Source organism: Numida meleagris, chromosome 4 (assembly GCF_002078875.1).
Source record: "Numida meleagris isolate 19003 breed g44 Domestic line chromosome 4, NumMel1.0, whole genome shotgun sequence".
NCBI classification, from domain to species: domain Eukaryota; kingdom Metazoa; phylum Chordata; class Aves; order Galliformes; family Numididae; genus Numida; species Numida meleagris.
In genome coordinates this window covers 27,377,137-27,398,352 of record NC_034412.1, presented here as the reverse complement: position 1 = coordinate 27,398,352, position 21,216 = coordinate 27,377,137, and the positions used below count along the sequence as shown (strand labels likewise).

Genomic DNA, 21,216 nt, shown 5'->3' with positions numbered 1-21,216 from the left:
TTGTACTCACTTAGGTGTCTTAGAAGATAGATAAGAAGTGTCAAAATGAGCTCATCTCATTTTAGTGCGAATAAGCTGTTATTTCATAAATGGAGATACATAGAAATGGAATTCTATTTGAGTTATGCATGACAGCTTTGTAATATCAAATGAGTGATTGTTCTGGAAATCTAGCTGTAAATAGCTATCCATGGTGAACTTCAGAATTACTGCTGCTGATACCTTTCTGTTGCTAATTCAGAGATAATATTTTCATTTTTGCAAGTCAGTGTACCTGTAAGATTGCTATTACTTATGTTCCAGCATAAGGGAATCAGTCTTATTCCAATATAGGGGCTAAGATATAGGGGAGAGAAAATGTTTCCAGAGTATTATCTACAAGGGACAATGACCCGAATAAAGGAGGTGATCACTAGCTAATCAACAAGCAAGAACATTAAATATCTTCTTTACAGCAGAATTATGCTTCTGGAACTATAATAAATATTAATAGGCTCACTAAATATTATTTAGTAAGAAACCTCCATAGTCATTGCATTACTTGTTTTCTTTACACCCATAAAATCCATTCTTTATCTGGATTTCATATTTGGGATTAGTTTCAGCTTATAGCTATAACACTGCTAACCAACAATAAATAAGCGTTTAAACAAAATTTCTAAAATAATTTAACATTATCATAATTTAAAATTGCATACACATTACTTTTCCTTCAAAAATAAATGGAATCATATTTAAGTTATTGAGGAATCAGCATAGTGACATCATCTTCTCTTTAAAACAAATAAAAAAAATGCACTATTAGAAAAGAAAAGGTAATGGATGAAATTGTCTTAAGAGTCTCAGGTATGTATGTGAAATAGTTGCTTTATTTTGCATATAGAGCACAATGTGAAAATCTTAAATCCATTTACAAAAAGGAAATTAACGACACTTAGCAGTTGTTTTAATGTTGTTTTTTTTTTTACAAGACTTATCAGAAGCACTGCTCACCAGAAATCTGAGGTAGATTTACTGTAACACGATAAGAATCTGAGTTCATTTCTCTATTGTGCTTAAGAAATAGAAAAAAAAAAATTGAAAGAGGAGTTGGATCTCAAGTCATCAAAAGGAGATCTTTTTAAACACTAAGATAATTTATGTATTTCAGATGGTGAGTGAATTAGATAGATTGCTTTTCTGTCCAAGGATCAATTTATTTATTTTGAGGAGGATCAATTAATTATTTTGGGCAGCTTTATATTGTTTTATGCTCCCTGCAAGATTGAGTTTGCTAGTTATTCTTAAGCATAGAACACTAGTGTTCACCTTAAAAACTAAGTAACTTTATCCCCAAAATTTGTGGGTGTTGTTACATCTTTATATTTCCTGGTCTATTCTGGAATCCAGATCTGTTCCATCCTGAAAGAATACTCTTTGGGGTTTGTTTGTTTGTTTGATAACTTATCTACTCTGCTCATTTTCCTTGGTTCTGATCATTCTGTATACGTATAGGTCAGCAGAAAAGTTATTACAGTCAGAAGAAGATTGTAAAAGGCTTTTAGTAGTCCCTGGGATTTGTGAATTTCTTAAGCGTGTCTGGCATATGCACTTTAAGAAGGAATCTGAAGAAATAGTTTTGCACCTAGACTGTGTGAAAGTACATTGGAAATTTTGTAAATACGGATTAAAAAAAAATTCCAGCTCTGCAAACGTGGTGGGCTTTTCTTTAGACCTTACTGTTATAGAAAAGTGTATTATGGTATATTGGGAAAGTTTTTTGATTGAGTGCTCTCAAATTTCTATTACATATAATATGGACAAAAGAGCTGAAAAATGTCTCCATTGCTTCCATTGCTATCTGAGTTCATTCTGATTTTCGTACAGAATTACATTCTAGCAAAGTTTCTATTTCAGGGAATTTCGTTACTAACTTAATTTCCAAAACATAATAATTACAATTTCATGTTTTACTGTAGTATTCTTCCATAGCTCCTGAGTATACTTAGTTATTTGGTTGTCAGTGTTACCATAGTGTGTTTTGATATGTTGTATGTTTTTGCAGTTTACGGCTTCAGAAAGACAATATTTTTGGCCAGCTGAAATAAAAAATGAATGGGATATCTGGGTCTGAATATTTTACATAAAGCTTCAAAGAAAATAATGGATAAAATAATTTTTCATTTTGAATATTGAAAATATTCTAAATGTGAAATGAAAACAAGTGATTTATCTTAACATTCCAATTTAAAAGCCTCAGTAAACAGGTGAAGCTTACTACCTGATTTCTCCATTTTATGACATAATAGTTTGTTTTAAAGTTATGTGCTATGCATGTAGATGTGTTTAGGTATAACATACGTGTACACCCAAATAAAAGGGTGTAGCTGTATAATCTACGAAGTACTTTCTAAGGCACCCTGTTAAGGCTTTGAATTCCTATTCAAAAATACCTTATTTGTGTCACTTTTGTGAGCACCTTTTTTTGCCACAGAGTTCTGAGCAGAAAAGGGAGAGGAGATACTGGGAACAATTAGAAGAATTCTTTTATTGCTGACACACTCAAGCATATTTTTCTCTCAATTTCAAACTTTCTATAGTAAAAATAGTGCAAGTAAGAACTTAATAGGCCAGAAGAGAGCATCCAGCTTACCAACTGTCATATTGTTCCGAGTACATCTGCAATTATAACAAAGATGTTCAAATTTTTTTAATTGCAATGATCTTCATAGGTGTTAATGTGCTTTCAGTGTGTCCACATCATTTTCTTGTCTGTCTTCTGTTTATCACTTATTTTACCTCATTGTGATGCACTGTAGGTTATTTCTGTTCTGTTCTTTTTTTTAAACTTAATTATTTCCGTTTAGTTTTCTCTTATTTAGTGCATATGTACTTTTGTTTTGTGTTTGCATTCTCTTTTCCAAGTCAACAAGGATTGATTAAATGGAAAAGTTGAGCTTCTGTGTGTGCTCCTGATACCTGTGCCAGAAGATACCATGCAATAAGAGGGAGACATTCAGAACAGCCATGGGCTTTCTGCGCTTTGTGCTCTGTATTTCTAAGATTCTTTGTAGCTTGTTCATAAAGTGTATGAAGAGAAAAAAGGCAAAATATCAGTAATTTTCAAGGGCCTTCATGATGTATCTCTTTGGGAGAGCAGAAATGTGTATCTATCATACTAATGTGTGTTTCCTGAACTATTCTGAGCAAAGGGAAGGAGAAGACTATCTCTAATAAGTATTCAATGCTCAGCTCATTCCAAAGGTATAAAGCTGCAAAGTTTAGAGAGAATTGTATCAGGAACAGTGTTGCCAGTAGGAGTAGGGAAGTCGTTGTCCCTCTGTACTCAGCACTGGTGAGGCTGCAACCTCGAGTACTGTGTCCAGTTTTGGGCCCCTCACTGCAAGAAAGACACTGAGTCCCTGGAGCGTGTTCAGAGGAGGGCAATGAAGCTGGTGAGGGGTCTGGAGCACAGGCCTTATGAGGAGCGGCTGAGGGAGCTGGGATTGTTCAGCCTGGAGAAGAGGAGGCTCAAGGGAGACCTTATTGCTCTCTATAACTACCTGAAGGGAGGTTGTAGTGAGGTGGGGGTCAGCCTCTTCTCTCTCATAACTAGTGACAGGACGAAGGGGAATGGCTTCAAGTTGCACCAGGGGAGATTTAGACTGGACATTAGGAAATACTACTTTTCTGAAAGAGTGGTCAGGGGCTGGAATGGGCTGCCCAGGGAGGTGGTTGCGTCACTGTCCCTGGAGGTGTTCAAGAAACATGTAGATGTAGCGTTGAGAGACATGGTTTGGTGGGGTTATATTGGTGGTAGGTGGATGATCTTGTCGGTCTTTTCCAACCCAGCTGATTCTATGAGTCTATGAATAGGATAATTCAATATTAGTTAAACATGACAAATGCATTATTTCTGTTTTCAGCCTAGTTTAAATGGCTTGTTCATTTGTTTTGGTCTTGTAATTTAACAAAGAATTTATTTTGAGGCTCAGAAAGATTAAAAAAAAAAAAGAAAATGGATGAATACAAAGAAAACAAAGAGAAAATGAGCAAATAAAAAAAAGAACCATTTTTTTTATGAATGGGTTTATCACCTACCTAGTTGGAATACTTCATTTTAAAAAATCCTTATAAGTTTTCTTCTACACATTTTATTTATGTGTGTGATTGATATTGTAATCTAAAAACATTTACTTAAGGAAAGTATGATTTTTTTTTTTAAATATCTAATGATTTCAGTAGTCTATAACAGTTGCTAATACGCATTTTAGCTATTCTAGTGAATTTACAAAGTGTCTGGATAAAAGGGTGTTTTCTATATGAAAAAACTTTTAATTCTGACTTGCTGATAACTTCATTTTCTGAATTCATATATTAGATGAAGGTAAATGCAGTTTTCATATTATTTTAAGTTATGAAAGTTAAAATGAATTTAGTCCTGTACTTGTGGAATTTTCCAGTCTTTGTGAAGATGTGCATACACATATGTAAAAAGATTATTTCTATTTATTTAATTTCAATAATCCTTGATCTCTTGCCATCTAGTGTAATATATCACAGCTGCCAGGTTTTTGCAAGTAGCTTCCTTTAGCTGTTGCTGTTACTGCTAAGAAGTAAAACAACTTGGAGGTGTATAGAGAGAAGAATGGTGGCACCCTAGAATTTAAACTGTTTAACTCCATATTATTATTGATCATGGTATGACTGGGGCAGTCATACCAGTGGAAGAATGTTCTGCCAAACCTTGTTTTCTCACCTAAGATAATTGTATTCTAAACTACGATGCTTCTTGCATCACTTCTATCTTCCTAACTTATCAGAAACAAGCATCTCGTAATTTTAGATAATAATTATGTATTCATTATAGAGATGCTTGCATGCAGAATTCAGTAGAAGCAGTTGGGAAAACAAGTTGTGAATATGTGATGAAATTATATATCACATCAGCTCTGCTGCCTGTGATGGCTGGAGGATTTATTTAGTTGTTTGACTGGTAAATGTTTCATATACAGGTTTAAAATGTATGTACAATTATCCAAATATGTTTTAGATACTTTGAATTTAAAAATAAGAGAATTTTTCTACCGAAGGAAATAAGCACAAAAAATATACCTCTGTTCATGTTGTACACAGAATGAATTTGACAGTAGATTCTGAATCTAGTTTTCTAAATAAATTGTGCTCTCAGATTATCAAATGCTATGATTTGCTTAGCAAATCATTTATATGGGAAGTGAAATTTTGGCTGTAGTGAAAATGAAGGCACTGCACAAAGGCAGTGAAGCTACAAGTGGAGGTATACATACTGCAAAATTTCATAAGGTGTAATGCAAAGATGCGAAATTGTGAAAACATATGAGGGTTGAGGGAGACACAAAAACCGTCTTTATGTATTTATTTACTTTAAGAACTGGGAAACCATCTAAAATGGAAGTAATCCAAGCAATTCATCTGATGATCACTCAACTGTGAATCAGTGGTAGTAGAAATTGACATTTTTGCAAAATTATTTAGCTATGTGATTATAATTCTTCTCAACCTAGACATATGGTGGAGATGTATTTGTTGGAGGGTATCATTAAAGTGCTTTAGAATTTGCTGAACACTCTATTTAAGGAATACTTGATGCTGAACGAAGATTCATGTTTTGTTTGTGCTTATGAAGTGCTACTCAAATATCCATATGAGTAACAACGTATACATAACAACTTCTCTGAGTTACAACTAAGATACATCTAGTCCTGGCTCTTGTCTTGGCTTGGCTCTTACTTTGTTTAGGGAAGATTACAAAAGAAGAAAAAGGGTATTAAGATTCTTGTAATATACTTCCTTATCTCTAGTGATTTTTGTCTTTGAGACTGATTATCTTTAATAGCTGTTGATGGATACTTTGCTCATAAATTTGATTGCTTTTTGGAACTATGTGAAATGAACATCTACATCATTGTTTCAGAATTTTTCACACTTTAATGGTTACGTGCTAGAATAAGTATGATTTTTGAATGTTGCACATGCTTTCTTTTTAGTTCATAATATATGATGAAATACTGTGAACAGTTATTTCTTTATTCTCAATCTCCCATATCCTGAGATTTTTTGGAAGCTCCTGACTAATCTTTGTAGTCATCTCTTTTCCATTCTGAAAAATTTCATTTAATATCTGCTTGTGTGAAGAGCTTACCGCGTGTTTGATTGCTCTTATGATGTTTTTTTCTTCCCAAGTTTTACTGCATTTAATTAATTATTTTCCCCAGAGGAAAAGGCTAAAACCAAACAAAGAGTCATCACTGATTTAGACAGTGGTACCACTCTGCCTAATAATTTCTTTTATTACCACGTTGTCAAGACTGAGTATATATATTCATAAAACTGTCAATTATATTCTAAAGGTCTCTTACCTAAGTAGAAATAACTAGTTCAGACCCCATCTCTTTGTAGACAAGTTTGATCTTCTTTTTTTCCCTGCATTCAGTACTTAGAATACCAAACTGAGAATACTAAACTTGCCATACTAGTATCATAAATAAGGTCTTCATGCAAATTTTTGTTTCGTATCTAAATTATCCAATTACATGTTCTCTAAAAACATTCTCAGAGAAATTTATCCCTTCATTTTCTTCTCTGTCCTGCTGGTTCAACATGAGTTCCAGTGGCGAGCCAGCTGGAATTCCACTGGTGACTTTTCTTCATACAAGACCTAAAGACGGAACTCTTCAATGGAGAAATGAAAGATATTTCTCAGACCACAACTACATCTGATGTACATTGTTTGTTATGAGGTATATCTCTTAACAAGAATAAAAGTCTACTTGGGTAATAACCAAAATTAAGGTCCTCTGTACAGATAAATAATATAGCCTACCTTGAGTCCTGGTTTGTTTTATTTTTCCTCCTACATGTAAATCACATCAGCCGATTGATTTATTTTCCAGAATGGCTTTCATTCTACTCCCATCTGTGCTTTTTCCACATTATAGACTTCTGTGAGGAACTGACTCATAACTCTACTCTTCGGATTGCAGGAAACTATTGAATAACAGCTGCGTGGCCTTTCTTTTCTTGTAGAGGAAGTATAGTAGTGCTGTTATGCTTCAGGCTTTCTAACTCCCATTTATATTTCAGGTAATTTGATCATGAATTACTACCTCAGAATTTTGTCCTGACAGAGAGAGAAGAGAACTATTTTCAAAGTTGGGTTATTATGAAGCTCTGAATACATCCAGAGGTCTTAAAGACTTAGAAATTCTATTGTCATTCTGAGAAAAAAAGCTTTGAAATTTCAAAATAAAATGGAGCTGTGCATTAAATAAAAATGGCAAATTATTATATTGATAAATGGAAATCTTTATGCATAAAACTGTGAGTTACCAGGATTGTCAGCTCTCCTCTTATAATTCCTGTTTCATTATGAATTAGTTCCAGAAATATTTCATAGATTTAGCTGCTGCATTTTAAATGTTTCATTTGAGGTAACTGCAAGTATGCAGTATTGATGTTCAGCATCTGTGTTTGCAGAGAACATAAGGAGCATTAAAGTTGGATCTATACTAGTAAAATGACTTGAAAATATTTATGCTGTTAGCATTTAAATAAAATGTTTTTGCTTGAACTAGTCATATGCAAACACAACAAGCATGCTGAAATAGATTTTTGTATAAATTACCTTCTTCGGTTAGACAGATGCACCAACATACTCTACAATAAATAAGGCCAAAAACAATTATCACTACTTTAGTGAATTAGCCCTTCCATGTTACCTAGGTAAGGCAGCTATATTTAACATACAATATCAATTCTTTTGAAATCTGTTTTCTAGAGGAAAATAGAACATGTTATAAATAATAATGAAGTAGTATACTATTAAAATGTATGTATTATTCCTCCTGGCCTTTCTCATTCATATTCAGTACTTACTAATTTAAAGCAAGATCTGCAGTTTTCAATATACCTGTACAAGCAAGCTCATAAGCAAAATTTCATTTCCAATCTGTTTTGAAATAACATTGTGTTATGATGCTTTTTCTGTTCTTCATCAAGGCTGCATTACGGATTTGTTGTCTGGATTCCAGGAAGTTTTGAGACTCATGTTAACTATTCAGCGGTTAACCTGAAAAACTGAGTAAGGAAGTAGAATCATAGAATCACCAAGGCTGGAAAAGATCTACAAGATCATCCAGTCCAACTGCCTGCTGTCTCTATGATCATGTTTATCTTAAGATACTTTGGAATATATCGTATCGACAAGAAAGTTTGGACATATATTTTCACTAAGAACCAAAGCTGTATTTTTTTTTTTTCTTTTTATGTGTAAGGTTGCTGATTGAGCATTTCAGATTTGGTACTGGGTTATGGTTTATATTAAATTGCACCAAGAAATATTAACCTGTGAATATTTAAGTAATCAATCATAATTGATTGTAGTTGCTTATGACTTATGTGCTCTAGGCTTCTTTCTAATTGAGTACCTATAGTGTGATCAGGGTTTACAAGCTTATACAGTGTAAACATGGTGAACACTTCAGCTGAACTTTATGTATTGACAGAGTTGGTGTATTTGAACTGAGTTTCACTGTGCACTGAAAAAGAACGTCTTAGAATATTTTAGGCACTATGTCCTCTGCTTCCCAATGATTTAAAACATCCTGTGGTCATAAAGAATTGTAAAAATACATTGCATCTTGGGCAACATATCAACAGAAGCTTTGGATATTTATGCTGCTAGGTACTAGGTTGATGAGAAATAACCAAGTTTAAAACTAATTCAAATAAAAGTAGAGATCTGGATAATGCAACATATAGCTTGCATGATGTTGTGCATAGCAATCTGCAGAAGAAAGGCTGCTATTTCTATCTAAGCAAGGCATTGTAGATAGCTTAATAGCCCACAGTGGAACCCTTTTTAGAATCTGATTAATAAGTTTGAGGTCATAGTTATTTAGGTAAGACTGTTGTTTATGGCAGTTGATTTAAATTACAGTAACTGGAATTTAGGTAAATGATAGCGCTGTGTTGGCAGCTGAAGAGTAAAAGCACAAAAGAGATTGTTTAATGCAATAGTGGCCATAAGGAGAAATAATTTTATTAAACAGAAGAGATGCTGAAGAAAGTAATTAACAAATCCACACTTAGAACCTAGGCCTCTAACGAGCCTTAATTCATCTTTTCTCTTGACTGCCACCAAATAAAGTTTTGCAGTGTTAAGGATGCATAGTATGAACTTATGTCCTTTCAAACTGTTGGACAAGAAAGATGTCTTAGCTGTAGGTGCTTAGCTATAGGTGTCATATCAGATATCATGACAAGTGCAATTACAATAGATCATTACTTATGCACTCTGGAGGGCATATTTTCTTAGCAATGTGGCATTGTGAGAGTGTTGATCATATTTTTGTGGACTCCTGTGGTTTCTGTTGCTTTTAGAAGTACTTTTAGTATACAGCTATTTTAATTATATCTTGCTCATCTTAAGTATAGTCTTTAAGGTGATGTTGAAGTCTGAAAATGGCAATTAATTATTAGGAAATTACTGTTTCATCTACTCTGAGATTCTCTTCCCAGCAAACCCTAAAGATTTCATTTGTTACAGCTTTATTAGGTAGAAAAAGATTTTTATGTAATTTTGAGTGTATAATCTATAAAAGCTCTAAGTTTATATCTATACTTAAACCTAAGATATCATATTTGGCTACTTTCAGATCAGCAATTTGTGTAAGGTGCATCAAATCAAATTCTAGCCCACTACACTAACTTAGAAATTTCCCTTAGGATTCACTGAATGATGCAGAAAATCTGTTACAGAACATATTGAGATGAGATGTTAAGGTTGGAGAAGCAGTTTCAGTCTGGTGAGATGATAGAAACAGGAGGGAGAGAGGTTTATTTTTTACCGGTTCATATATGGTCTCTCCCAGAAGATAGAAATTCATAACAGTTTGAATTCCATTCTTCTTTGTACAGAGAAAGGGCTAGTTTGTCAATCAGGATAGGTGAATCATTTTCCTTATCCCTAATATATAAACCATGGTAAACAGGCTGTAAGTGCTATGTCTGGATTTCTGGTTTCCCCTGTGGCAGAAAAGTTTGAAGCCAAACATCTCATGAGCTGGCTTTCCTGGCCTGTGTTTTCTTCGAGGCTGAGAAAATTCTCATACAGATTGTATGGCCTCTGTAGGCTTCGTGGACTCTCATAACTAGCCAATCTGTAGGATGAACCCTTTATCTGTGATATTGTCACAGTTCTCACAGTGAACAGTGATACCATTTCAAAACATGCTCCTATTAATCTAACATTCCAATTGTATAACAATATCAGACAAAACCTGTTTTATATATATGTGTGTGTGTACTATTTTTCAGTGCAGCTTTAGATAGGCCTGAATGGTTTATCTTTACAAGCTTAATATATTTGTTGTCCACAAAGTAATTCTCTGACTTCCTGGCTGCTTCAGCTGTTGATGCAATGTCACTGTGATAGAGCAGTCATTTCAGAAACTCAGTGAATATATTTGTGTTGTCCCCAGTGCTGATAACATTGTACTTCTGATAATTCTTGATCTAGCATGATGCATTAAGTGAGGTGCAGCCCATACCTACATAGAAACATCTGTACGCAATGACAAGGGAGTCATAAATAATCAATGTCTCCTTGCATTCCCATGAACAGTGCTTCTGAAATATTTTTTAATGATTATAGTGCCCTGCAGAGCAAGTGAGAGTATATGTTTTATTGATTTTTATGAAGACTTAAGTGAATCATTATAGTCCTTGTGGCACTCATTTATAACTTGAGTCCAGTTGAGTTTTGTAGTCTGTGCAGACTCAGGAGAAACACGAGGGCTCAAGTTGTGGTTTGATTGAATGGACACAGGAAGTAAAATTCATTTAATTAAAGAACTAAATTTAAACATTTATATTTCTTCCTCAAAATTCAATGCTCCTGTAAATGCCAAGCTTTTGGTATGGGAACTGACTGTGGTTTATCAGTTTACAGTTAAAAAAATTGAAGCAAATTCCAGTTAAATTGATACTACTCTGCCAGAAGATCAGATTGCTTTTCATTTCTTCCATTATGTTAAAATAGTGAAACTAGTACATTATTTCTAATAGTTTTTCCATTAAGTTCTTTATTAGCTAAAAAATAGTCATGATGCTGTTGGACTAAGTGAAAATTTCTATCCTCTCACTTCCTCCACTGTCAATAAATTTTGCTGGGATCAGTACCTCCATAGATTATTTTAATGATTGTGGTTTCATATCTAAGATTACAACACAAAGACTTAGTTTAAATTGAGGATGAAAAGACCACTGTGGTACTTGTACTCTGTAGAATTTTTTTATTTTTATTTTTAATGATAGTAGAGACCTTTGATCTATCACATGATCTCTGTATGAGTGGCTGTGCATTTAGGAGATGAGATTTCCTTCTCAGCTTAATTTTGTAGGAGACCATGGTGCAACACTCTGAAAATCAAGCTTACAAAATGCTGTTGAAAGGTGAGGAAGGAATGTTAAAATAAACTTTATTAGAGAAAATGTCTTAAAGTGAAAGATGTTCTGGTCACAATCTGATTAACTTAATCACAAAGAAGAGGATGTAAGGTGTGTATAATTATGTACTTAGAGGATTCTTCATGGAGAGTATGATGGGATAAAGAATGAACAGGTGGAAGCTGAAAAAAGTTGCATTCAAATTATAGAACACAACTATTTAAATGGTACAAGTAGTTAATCTATGAACAAGCAAAGACCCTGCACTTGTTCATTTATTTTGCCATTAATTTTTAATATACACTACAAAAGGTATTGTATATGTTATTTTTAGTTTACCAAAATATGTTCATATGAGACATTATTGCTTCAGTTGTAATGAAAACAACATATGAAGAAATGAAAATGTTTTTTGTTGCATTCTTTGTTTTAGTTCATAAAGGCAGTACTTCATGTTTCACTTAATTTAAAGGAAAAAAAAAATTTGTTGCTATTTAATGTTTTGTTTATTTATCAAAATGTATATTCTAATTATGTGCCAGGAAGAGCTGATGTTAACACCAAACAAGGAAAAATGTTAAATATATGTGTATTAACTTTAAAGACTTTATTACTGCATACATCTATAAACTTAATATCTTCTATATTTTATTTATTCCTTTTGCTTACTTCAGAGGACTTTAAAAAAAAAAAATTGTTGTTTTTCCCGATACAATCAGCAGATGGAATAATCCAAGTATTAGATGCTAAATTCATTAAACCAGGCAGTCAGGTGAAATATTCTACTTTATTCTAAATTTTGAAATCTGAAACATTCTTAATGTTTCTAGGTACTTGAATAAAGAATACTACACATTTGTCTCTAAGAGAAGCTTTAATTTATTCCATGAAATAAATGTAGCACAACCTATCGTTTTCTATTAAATCCTACTGACTAGTATTAAAAGTAAAATTGAAGGCAAGCTTTTGCATTCTGCTATGGTTTCTATTAATTTTCTTCATGGAATTAGTTTCTGCAGGGCTTCCTACAAACATGAGCTATTATAATATTACTTATAATTTCCATTAAAATATATTTTCAAATTTCTTGTTAAAGAAAGGAAAAGTTGAATAAAAACTAATTAAAAGAAATCTCTTAAGATCTTTTCTTTTTGAATAACACAGAATTTTGATAATTAAAAAAGTAGAAATCTCTGCTATGCTGGCCTTAAAGCTGGAAATAAAACATCTTGAATTTTGATACAAGCTCTGCAGCTAAGCTAAATAGTAGTGACACAGTTATTTATGCTAGTGCATATGTGGCTAACAGAATTATGAAAACAGGTCTCTTGATGTTTTTAATAGATCTTTCAGATTTATAAATATTAACATATTTTGATGTTTCAGTTACGAACTAGTACACTACATTTTTCTTAATTATTTCTATATTTTATAATTTTATTATTCTGACTTTAAGTAAGAAAAAATCACTTTTTTTTCCCCCCCAGAGAGCTGGGATAAGGTATTTTGGATCTAATTCAAGAAAAAGAAACTTTAGATTTTTAAAAAGACTTCTTTGCTAGCATTAAACCTAGAGGATAGCTACTCGTGAACCATGTACTGCAATTTCTTGTACTGTAACATTCAACTAAATACATGAATAAGTTGTTGGCAACAAATTTATAGCTGAAAATAGATGGATGCAAGGGAAATGCAAGGGAATTTGTCCTAATGTGAGATTGTGAACTCCCCATTATTTGGCTTCATTTGCTTTGTTGTGGAAAACCTCTCTATCTTCATGAAATAAATCAGTGTTTGCATAGAAAAATTCATACAGAACAGTACACATTCACTGCTGCTTTTTGGGAAAAGTTAGGAAAGTAATTCTCTGTCTATGTGTAAAATGTGAGATAATAATTACTGCAACATTAATTATATTGTTGTAATTCTATTACATGGATACAGAATGAGCTGCCCGGGGAGGTGGTGGAGTCACTGTCCCTGGAGAGGTGTTCAAGAAACATTTAGATGTTGTACTGAGGGACATGGTTCAAGTGGGAAATATTGGTGATAGGTGAGCAGTCGGACTGGATGATCTTAGAGGTCTTTCCAACCTTGGTGATTCTATGATGTGGATGATTTTTTTCTTTCAATAGTTTAATTGCACTGATAAGTGAAATTCTGTATACTTTCTTCACCCTACCATACTAAGATTATTCTGAGCTTTATGAAAAGTGGAAAACTTTTTTTTATCATTTAGTTTTTGAACTGCCAAAGTTAGATATGCTAATTGTAATGCATGCTGTTTTTAAAATTGCTTTTAAGAAGAGAAAAATGACACTGATGAAAAGGCTTTTGTTATTTCATTTTGTGAAAGGTGGGATTGATGCCAGAAGAGGGAAAAGGCATTTTATGTAGTTATATTTCAGATGTTACAGAACGTAAAACAATATCTTAGTAAGATTTGCCATGTCCAAATATCAACATTTCCAAATTTTTCACAGTTAACTGGAAGAATTAGCGCATCCTGATGTTCCCTGAAAATTATTTTTTCATTTAGTGTTTTGTCTTGGTAGACTTTATCTTGCTATTGATCAACTGCAGAGCCTTAGAATTTGTTGGTTTTTGTTTTTTTTTAAATGAAAAATGCTTTTCATAAAAAACTCCTTGTAGCAAGCATTATGAGTCTCAGATTTTTTGCATTCTCTTTTATTCTCTTCAGTTCTTCAAATTCTTCTTGAAATTTATCAGCCTATACATATGTTGTGTCTTGACTAGGAGGTTTTAGGGCTTATTTGTGTTAATTTTGCTAAGGTTATATATGGTTATTGCTCTAAGGTGTTATAGGTTTTTTAGGACCTATAAAACTGAGTCAAAGGCAAGGAGAACCTTTTATATCTATTGAAAAGCAGCGACTTTTGCATATCCTATGTAGTTACAGGCTACTTTTTGAAATTACAAACTTTGTAGTTTAATACAGTAAAACAAAAGGCAGTAGAATAGCTAGCGCGCTACAAACACTCATTCTGAAGTTAAGCTAGATTTTATACACTTTCCACTAAGCTCAGTGCTTATGATAGTCCATGGACATGAACCATAGATGAACAATTAATGTCATAAAATAGTAATGCCATTTTCTATTTTGATTTCAGAATACAATTTTCACTATGGTAGCAAATGCTAAACTTTGCATTTAATACATTTCCTTATCTACAGTTGCATTCTAATTAAAAATGAAAGAAAACTTAGATTTCTACAGTAAGTACTGGACTTCTGTATGAAGACATCTGTAATAATACTGGAACTAATTGAAAACAGACTTTGAAATTTTGTAGAATTTAAATTATCCTGTGAAGGTTAGCATTTTTCACAGTCATTTTATGAAAATAAAATTTATTTCCAAAGCCAATACTTAATTTAGCGTAGTCATTAAATGTAACCATTTGTAACCAAATGTAACCATTTAATGACTACGCTAAATTAAGTATTGGCTTTGGAAAACATGGATAATTACTCTTATAAATAGATCATCATAATGTTTACCTTTTGAGATTTTTGCACACTGAATTCTATATAGAAACAAAGTATTAGTATGCTGGTGCTGTCTATCAGAAGTTTTGAATCATTCAGTAGTCATTCAGGTGTGCTTGAAGAAGCCTGGGTAGCAGCATCCTTGAAGAACTATCTCCTATAACATACAAGCTGAAATGCTTCAGATGAGTGCAATAAATTTTAAAAATGATGGTAAATAGCCCAATATTCAATTTAATTTATATATTCCCTTTTCAATGGTTTAACAAATTGAGTCAGGTCGTGCATTTAGGGGAAAGAAAAAAGTCACACTGACTGGTGGACAGCATCACTTTCCTACTGGAAGAGAAAAATAAAGGTGTTTTTGTTTTTTGTCTAAATAGAACATTAATGTTTTTAATCACACAAAAATTGTTTATGAAACAACAAATCTTTCTTTCCTGAAGCTATTGAAATGCCTTTCTTCTTGCTATTTGGAAAGGAAGTAAAAAAGTATTAAACTGAACTATCCTTTTAATTGTGTTAATTAAAAACTGTTTATTTCATGAAGCTAAAAGGAACCAATAAAAGCTCTTAGCTTGCATATAGGTTGTTGCTTTGCTATAATGGAAAGATTAATGTCACTCTTTTTTTTTTTTTTTTTATGTTAGTGTCCAAAGGTGTTATGGGACATCAAAGTCAAGAGTTCTTCTATTAAATATATCAAAATTGGCTGACCTAATATTGTGAAATATCTTATTAACACTAGCAATTTAAAATGTGTGATGTACAGGAAATATTAAAAGTAGGTGATGAGTATTTGTGGGTTGAGATGACTCCCAATACTTCAGTAGAAGTACTGCATTTACTTCATGTTTGCCAACCGTTACATAGTGTTGTATTCTTTACTTCTGCTAGGTGCTATATTCCATCCTCATTGTTGCTGGTGCTTGGCAGACACAACGGTTTCAGAATAGATACTATGAAATGCTCTTTTTTTTTTTTTTTTTTTTTTTTTTCTCCCTGTACTTGGGAGAGATTTATTCAAGTACACAACTATTTGTTATTCTGGCTCTGGATTTCTCCAGTTATTGTAAAGGAAATCACATTTGAGCAGAGAAGCATAGTGGAAATTATTTATTATTATCTATTATTATCAGTGGAAATTCTCTATAAAAACTCGCATACCAGACAAGAAAGCTCATACCTTACTCCTATATTCTGAACGCATAATTCACTTTTTGCCCATTCTTATTTCAGTCTTGTATCTTTTGCACACTGAGTTCCGTAAATTTTTTTCTTTTCTGAAAATGAATAACTCATAACAGCAGTACTGTCACATCAGCCAAATGAAGATGGTAGCTACTGTACTGCATTGGCCTAACCGTTAAATAACTTCTGGAGTCTGATTGTAGATGCATTCTGTAATGTTTGTTGTAGTCTTACCTGTGAAATTCATTTTCATCTTAAATGCTTCTCTTTATAGAATCACGCTTGTCAGTCAATTTAATTGAAATGTCATGGTGACCTTTATTTGAAATACTCTGAACTTCCTGTGGTTGTTGGAAGTTCTTTTTATTTTGATTCCAATTCAAATTCCTTGAATTACCAGTGTACAAAAGCTGCATACTAATTAACTTTATGAAAATGCTAGCAAATTAACCTTACAAACAATGTATCTTTTGCAGAGGTAGTTCAGCTAAGTTTGCCAGAAGATCAAAAACTAAGCACCACTGCAGCAACAGTGGGACAAAGTGCTGTCTTAAGTTGTGCCATCCAGGGAACTCTGAGACCTCCCATCATCTGGAAGAGGAACAATGTCATTCTGAATAACTTAGATTTGGAAGATATCAATGTAAGTAAAAGAGTTCTATTTAACAGCTTGTTACAAAACCTTTCCTCGAAGAATTGAGAAGTGATGTTTAACAAATTCCTTACTCAATATGTTTTTAGTCATGTAGCTACATACAAAGAGAACAAAACAAAATAATAGGAATAAAATGCCTGCCAAACTCTGTTTTTATTTAATATGTTTTCAAAGTCTTGGTGTTAAAAATAACGAAAACATTTCACAGACATTTAAAGGAGTAAGTACAACAGCATAAACATATGAAGACAAAAGTGCAATTTGGTATTATACATTCAACATTACATAGGCTTCAAGTATTTAAGAGAAACAAGTTAACATTTTAAGAAAAGCATAATTTAGCACAAGTAGGTCATTGTAATAAAGCACAGTTCATTTTAATAAAGTGCAATTAGATCATTGTAATAACTTTATCTTCACGTGATTGAATGAAAATGTATTTTTACCTTAATAAAACACCTTCTAAGAAATTGGTTGTTTTGATCATTCCTCTATGTATCCAGCAGACTGAAAGTATTGCTCCTAAATGTCAGTACAACTTAGAAATCCATTTTTAGGAAGGTAAATATCTGCCACGTAACTTTGCCATGACCTCCAAATATTGGGGAAAAGTAACTGAAAAAAAAGTTAGATTTTCTGGTGGAGCTCTCAAAACAAGCTTTCAGCTGTATGTTTTTCCTTGTATGTTTGATTTGCTTTGACCATGACATAGTACATGAATTACAAAATGTGGACAAACAGGGTTACACTTGCTCTGATCAGTACGTGTCTGAGATCACTGCAGCTCTTATACGTGTGGAGCATCATCACAATCAAATATTTTATTTATTTATTAGTGATTGCTTTTATTTCTAAGGTGGCATTTGTACTGACACGTAACCTTTGTTTTGATTTACTTGCTGATTTTATATCAGATTTGTTCATAAATTTACCTTCTGTATAGTAATATTTTATGAAATAATAGATGATTTCAAAGCTCACCTCACTTGAGTGGTAGCATTTAGCCACTTCAGAGGCTTAGGATAATACCAGCATCCTTTGAAAATTCCTTTTACGTAATCATTAGTTGGATGGTATCCTGGAGTGCATTAAAAAGTGTGGTGTCTCCTAGGAGTCCAGCAAAGGGCCTCAAAGATAATAAAGGGTGTTGAGCGTCTCCCATGTGAGGAAAGGCTGAGTAAGCTGGGTCTGTTCAGCTTGGGGGATCTGATTACTGTTTATAAATATCTAAAGAGTGGTGGGAGGCAAATGGATGATGCCAAGCTCTTTTCAGTGGTGCCTTGTGATAGGACAAGGAGTAATGGCCTAGAACCTGAACGTAGGAAGTTCTATACAAAGATGCGGAAGAACTTATTTAGGGTAAGGGTGATGGACCACTGGAGCAGGCTGCCCAGAGAGGTTGTGGAGTCTCCTTCTAAGGAGATATTCAAGACCTGTCTGGACGCCTACCTGTACAACCTATTGTAGGGAACCTACTTTAGCAGGGGTGCTAGACTCAATCTCTTGAGGTCCCTTCCAACCCCTGCAATTCTGTGATTCTGTGGCTGATATTCAAACATGTCTTACCTTTACTCACAAGTTCCTTTCTGTAGTATTTCTTAATGTTCTGTAAATATTCATGATGGTCATAAATAATGATTTTAGAGTTGTTACTCATCACTTCTCATTATAATACATGTAATGCGCTGTAGAGACAGGAATACAAACCTGGATATGGAGAAATAAAAGGGAAATGATGAATGGAAATAATGAATCTAACAACTCAGTTTCAAACTGAAAGGTTCTATTGACTGCATTTGCAAATGTGAAAAGGGAAGTGTTTTTAGAGCCTGATAGAAACATTTTGAGTATGAAAATTAAAAAAAAAAAAAAAAAAAGAGAAATTTCCTGTAGGGAGTTCACTAGTGACAAAGAGAAACTTCTGTGTAGTGACCATAACACCACAACCTCCTACACCACTTGGAAGTGAAGTTGAGTCTGGGAAGCTGCAGAAGAAAGCTGTTGTTTTACTAAAGTTCATCTTTGTGCTTCCTACAACCTGAGTTACTGATTATTTTTTTTTATTTTAATTGGGTATAAATTCGGCCAGTTTTTCCTAGATATAGTTTTCTCATAATGGCAATAAGGAAGCAGTCTTGACCTGCAAGCTTTTTCATTCATGTTACTCCCATTTTCTTCCCTTTCCCTTTGAGAGGTGGGATGAGCAAGTGCTGACTGGGAGCTTGCCTATTAGCTAGGGCCAGCCTACCATGCTTCTTTGGTACTTACAACAGCTGGAATGCAGTCCAATATGGTTTTTCTTTAAGACTCATGGTAGCCTAATTGGTAGTCAGTTTGCAGTGGTTATCAGAAATTAAAAGCTAAAGCTAAAGGAGAAAATTACAATTGCTAGAGTTGGTTGAATTTATATACATTTAATAGGAGTGAAAGACCATGTGACAATGTACGGGCTTAACCATGAACATAAGCAAGTAAATAGACTAAGCAAAGAGGAAATTCCCAAAAGAAGGTCTACAAATTGTCTCCCGAGAGAATTTGCAAGATGGCTAGAAGATGCTGTGAAAGTAAAAGCAGATGAGTTCATCTCTGGAAAGAAACTAAGTATTCATACCTGCACAGAGTGGAATTATTTAAGAGTTCTCTGTTTGGGGATGAGCTCTGTGTGTATATTTTGTGTATGGCTACAGTAGGAATGAAACAAAGAGTAAACTCTTCCAGAGACAGAAGAATAGTTCTGAAGGTGAATGTATCCATCATTTCTTTATATACCATAAGAAAATCATAGAAAAAATGGAATGCTTGAAAGTGCTTTTTGAAGAAAAATGTTAGATCTTAGTCCATTATTATTAACAATTATGATTCAAAGGGAATGACAGATCCAGTATCCCTGAAATGAGGCATTAAAAATATGCAGCACTTGAATAAATGTAGGTGATACTCATCTGATATGCAGATAAACCAACAAACAGTGGAAGAAAGAATTAATGGAGCCTGGAAACAAAGCAAGAGCAAAAACAATCAAAAATGATTGGGTGTAAAAACATTAACTGAGTCTCTTTTCTTCGAAATTTATTTTATGCATTCCACTGTTTGCACTGATTTGAACTCTTTTTTATTTCCAGATGATTCCCTTAAAAAAATTTTTTTTCTTCATATTTCTTTGGTCATTCCATAACGTTCTGAAAATTGATTATCAGATAGTCTTACAACTTCACATTTACTTCAAGATTCCTATGTAGTCATCATTTAGTAACCATTCAAGCAATGTTGTAAAAATAAAAACTTGAGGAGAAGAAAAATAATTTAACAAAAATGAATTATTTTATATTTCAATATGGGAAATTACGTTAGTACTTAAATATTGCCTTGAAAGGAACAAATGCAGAGGGAATATAGTGTGTTCCAGTTTGTTGCATTTTAACCACCAAAGAATGTGTTGTACTTATTCAGACAATTTCAAACATTCAAAAGCCCTAAGCCCTTGTACAATTTCAGATGTCCCTAGAGGCAATGTTTTCTGTGCTTTACTGTGACTGTGTTATAATCTAAAATGTCTGGCTAGCCCTGGGAATTGTCAATTTACTCAGCTATATAACAACCACATATGTGCATCTCAAAAATAATAATCTTGTGTAAATTGTGGTATTGTTTTGGGGGAAAAAATAAGTGACAAGTACTGACCTAGGGAGATAAAGACATTTTTTTCCAGCAAAATGCATCAGAAATCATGTAACTGGAAGTGAGCATATATGAAACCAATCAGATTAAGTAGTAGTGACAATGTGATTTTGTAAATCACAGCAAATGTTCATTCTTATGGTACAGAAATTAAGTTTTTGCGCTGTGCAATTTTCAATGCAAGTTAAATTATTTGTTTTGGGAGTGACAAACTCAGAATGATGCAATGTCTTTGACTTCTAAGGATTGAGAACACGAATACTATTTAATCAGTGCTATTAAAAACAATAGAATAATTTAGAGAATTCTATCTGGCCACAAATGTGTGGTTGAATATTAAAAATGATATGATAACATCTATTAGCTAATTTTAGGAGTATTTAGTGCTCCTCAACTCTTCTCATGTTACAAATGATTACTCTTTATGGAAGTTGTGTGCCTTGCTACTGATTTTTTTTATTTAAACTGATAGGAGTCAGGGATAATCAGCATTCATCTGAATGAAGCCATGAAAAACTTTGTGCTTCTGCAAATTTTATTTTATTTAAATTGTAGTTCATTTGTGCTGTGATTCAGTACAGCATTGGTGCCACATTTTACTGATATTTTAGTATGCATCTAGAAGGGGTTTTTCTTGCCATGATCATGAATCTTCAATGTGTGATTTTTCTTTTCACTTATTTTCTTGAGTTTTATCTAAGCTATTAGTCATT

The 21,216-nt window shown here is 33.2% G+C and overlaps 1 protein-coding gene across 1 annotated transcript in view; it reads left to right on the top strand.

The window, feature by feature from the left end:
* FSTL5 (follistatin like 5) overlaps window positions 1–21,216 on the top strand; it is a 302,163-nt gene that overhangs the window by 206,425 nt on the left and 74,522 nt on the right. The window contains exon 7 of the mRNA XM_021396567.1: window positions 16,647–16,813. Coding sequence (XP_021252242.1) covers window positions 16,647–16,813 — 167 coding nt within the window. The remainder of the gene's footprint in view (window positions 1–16,646; window positions 16,814–21,216) is intronic.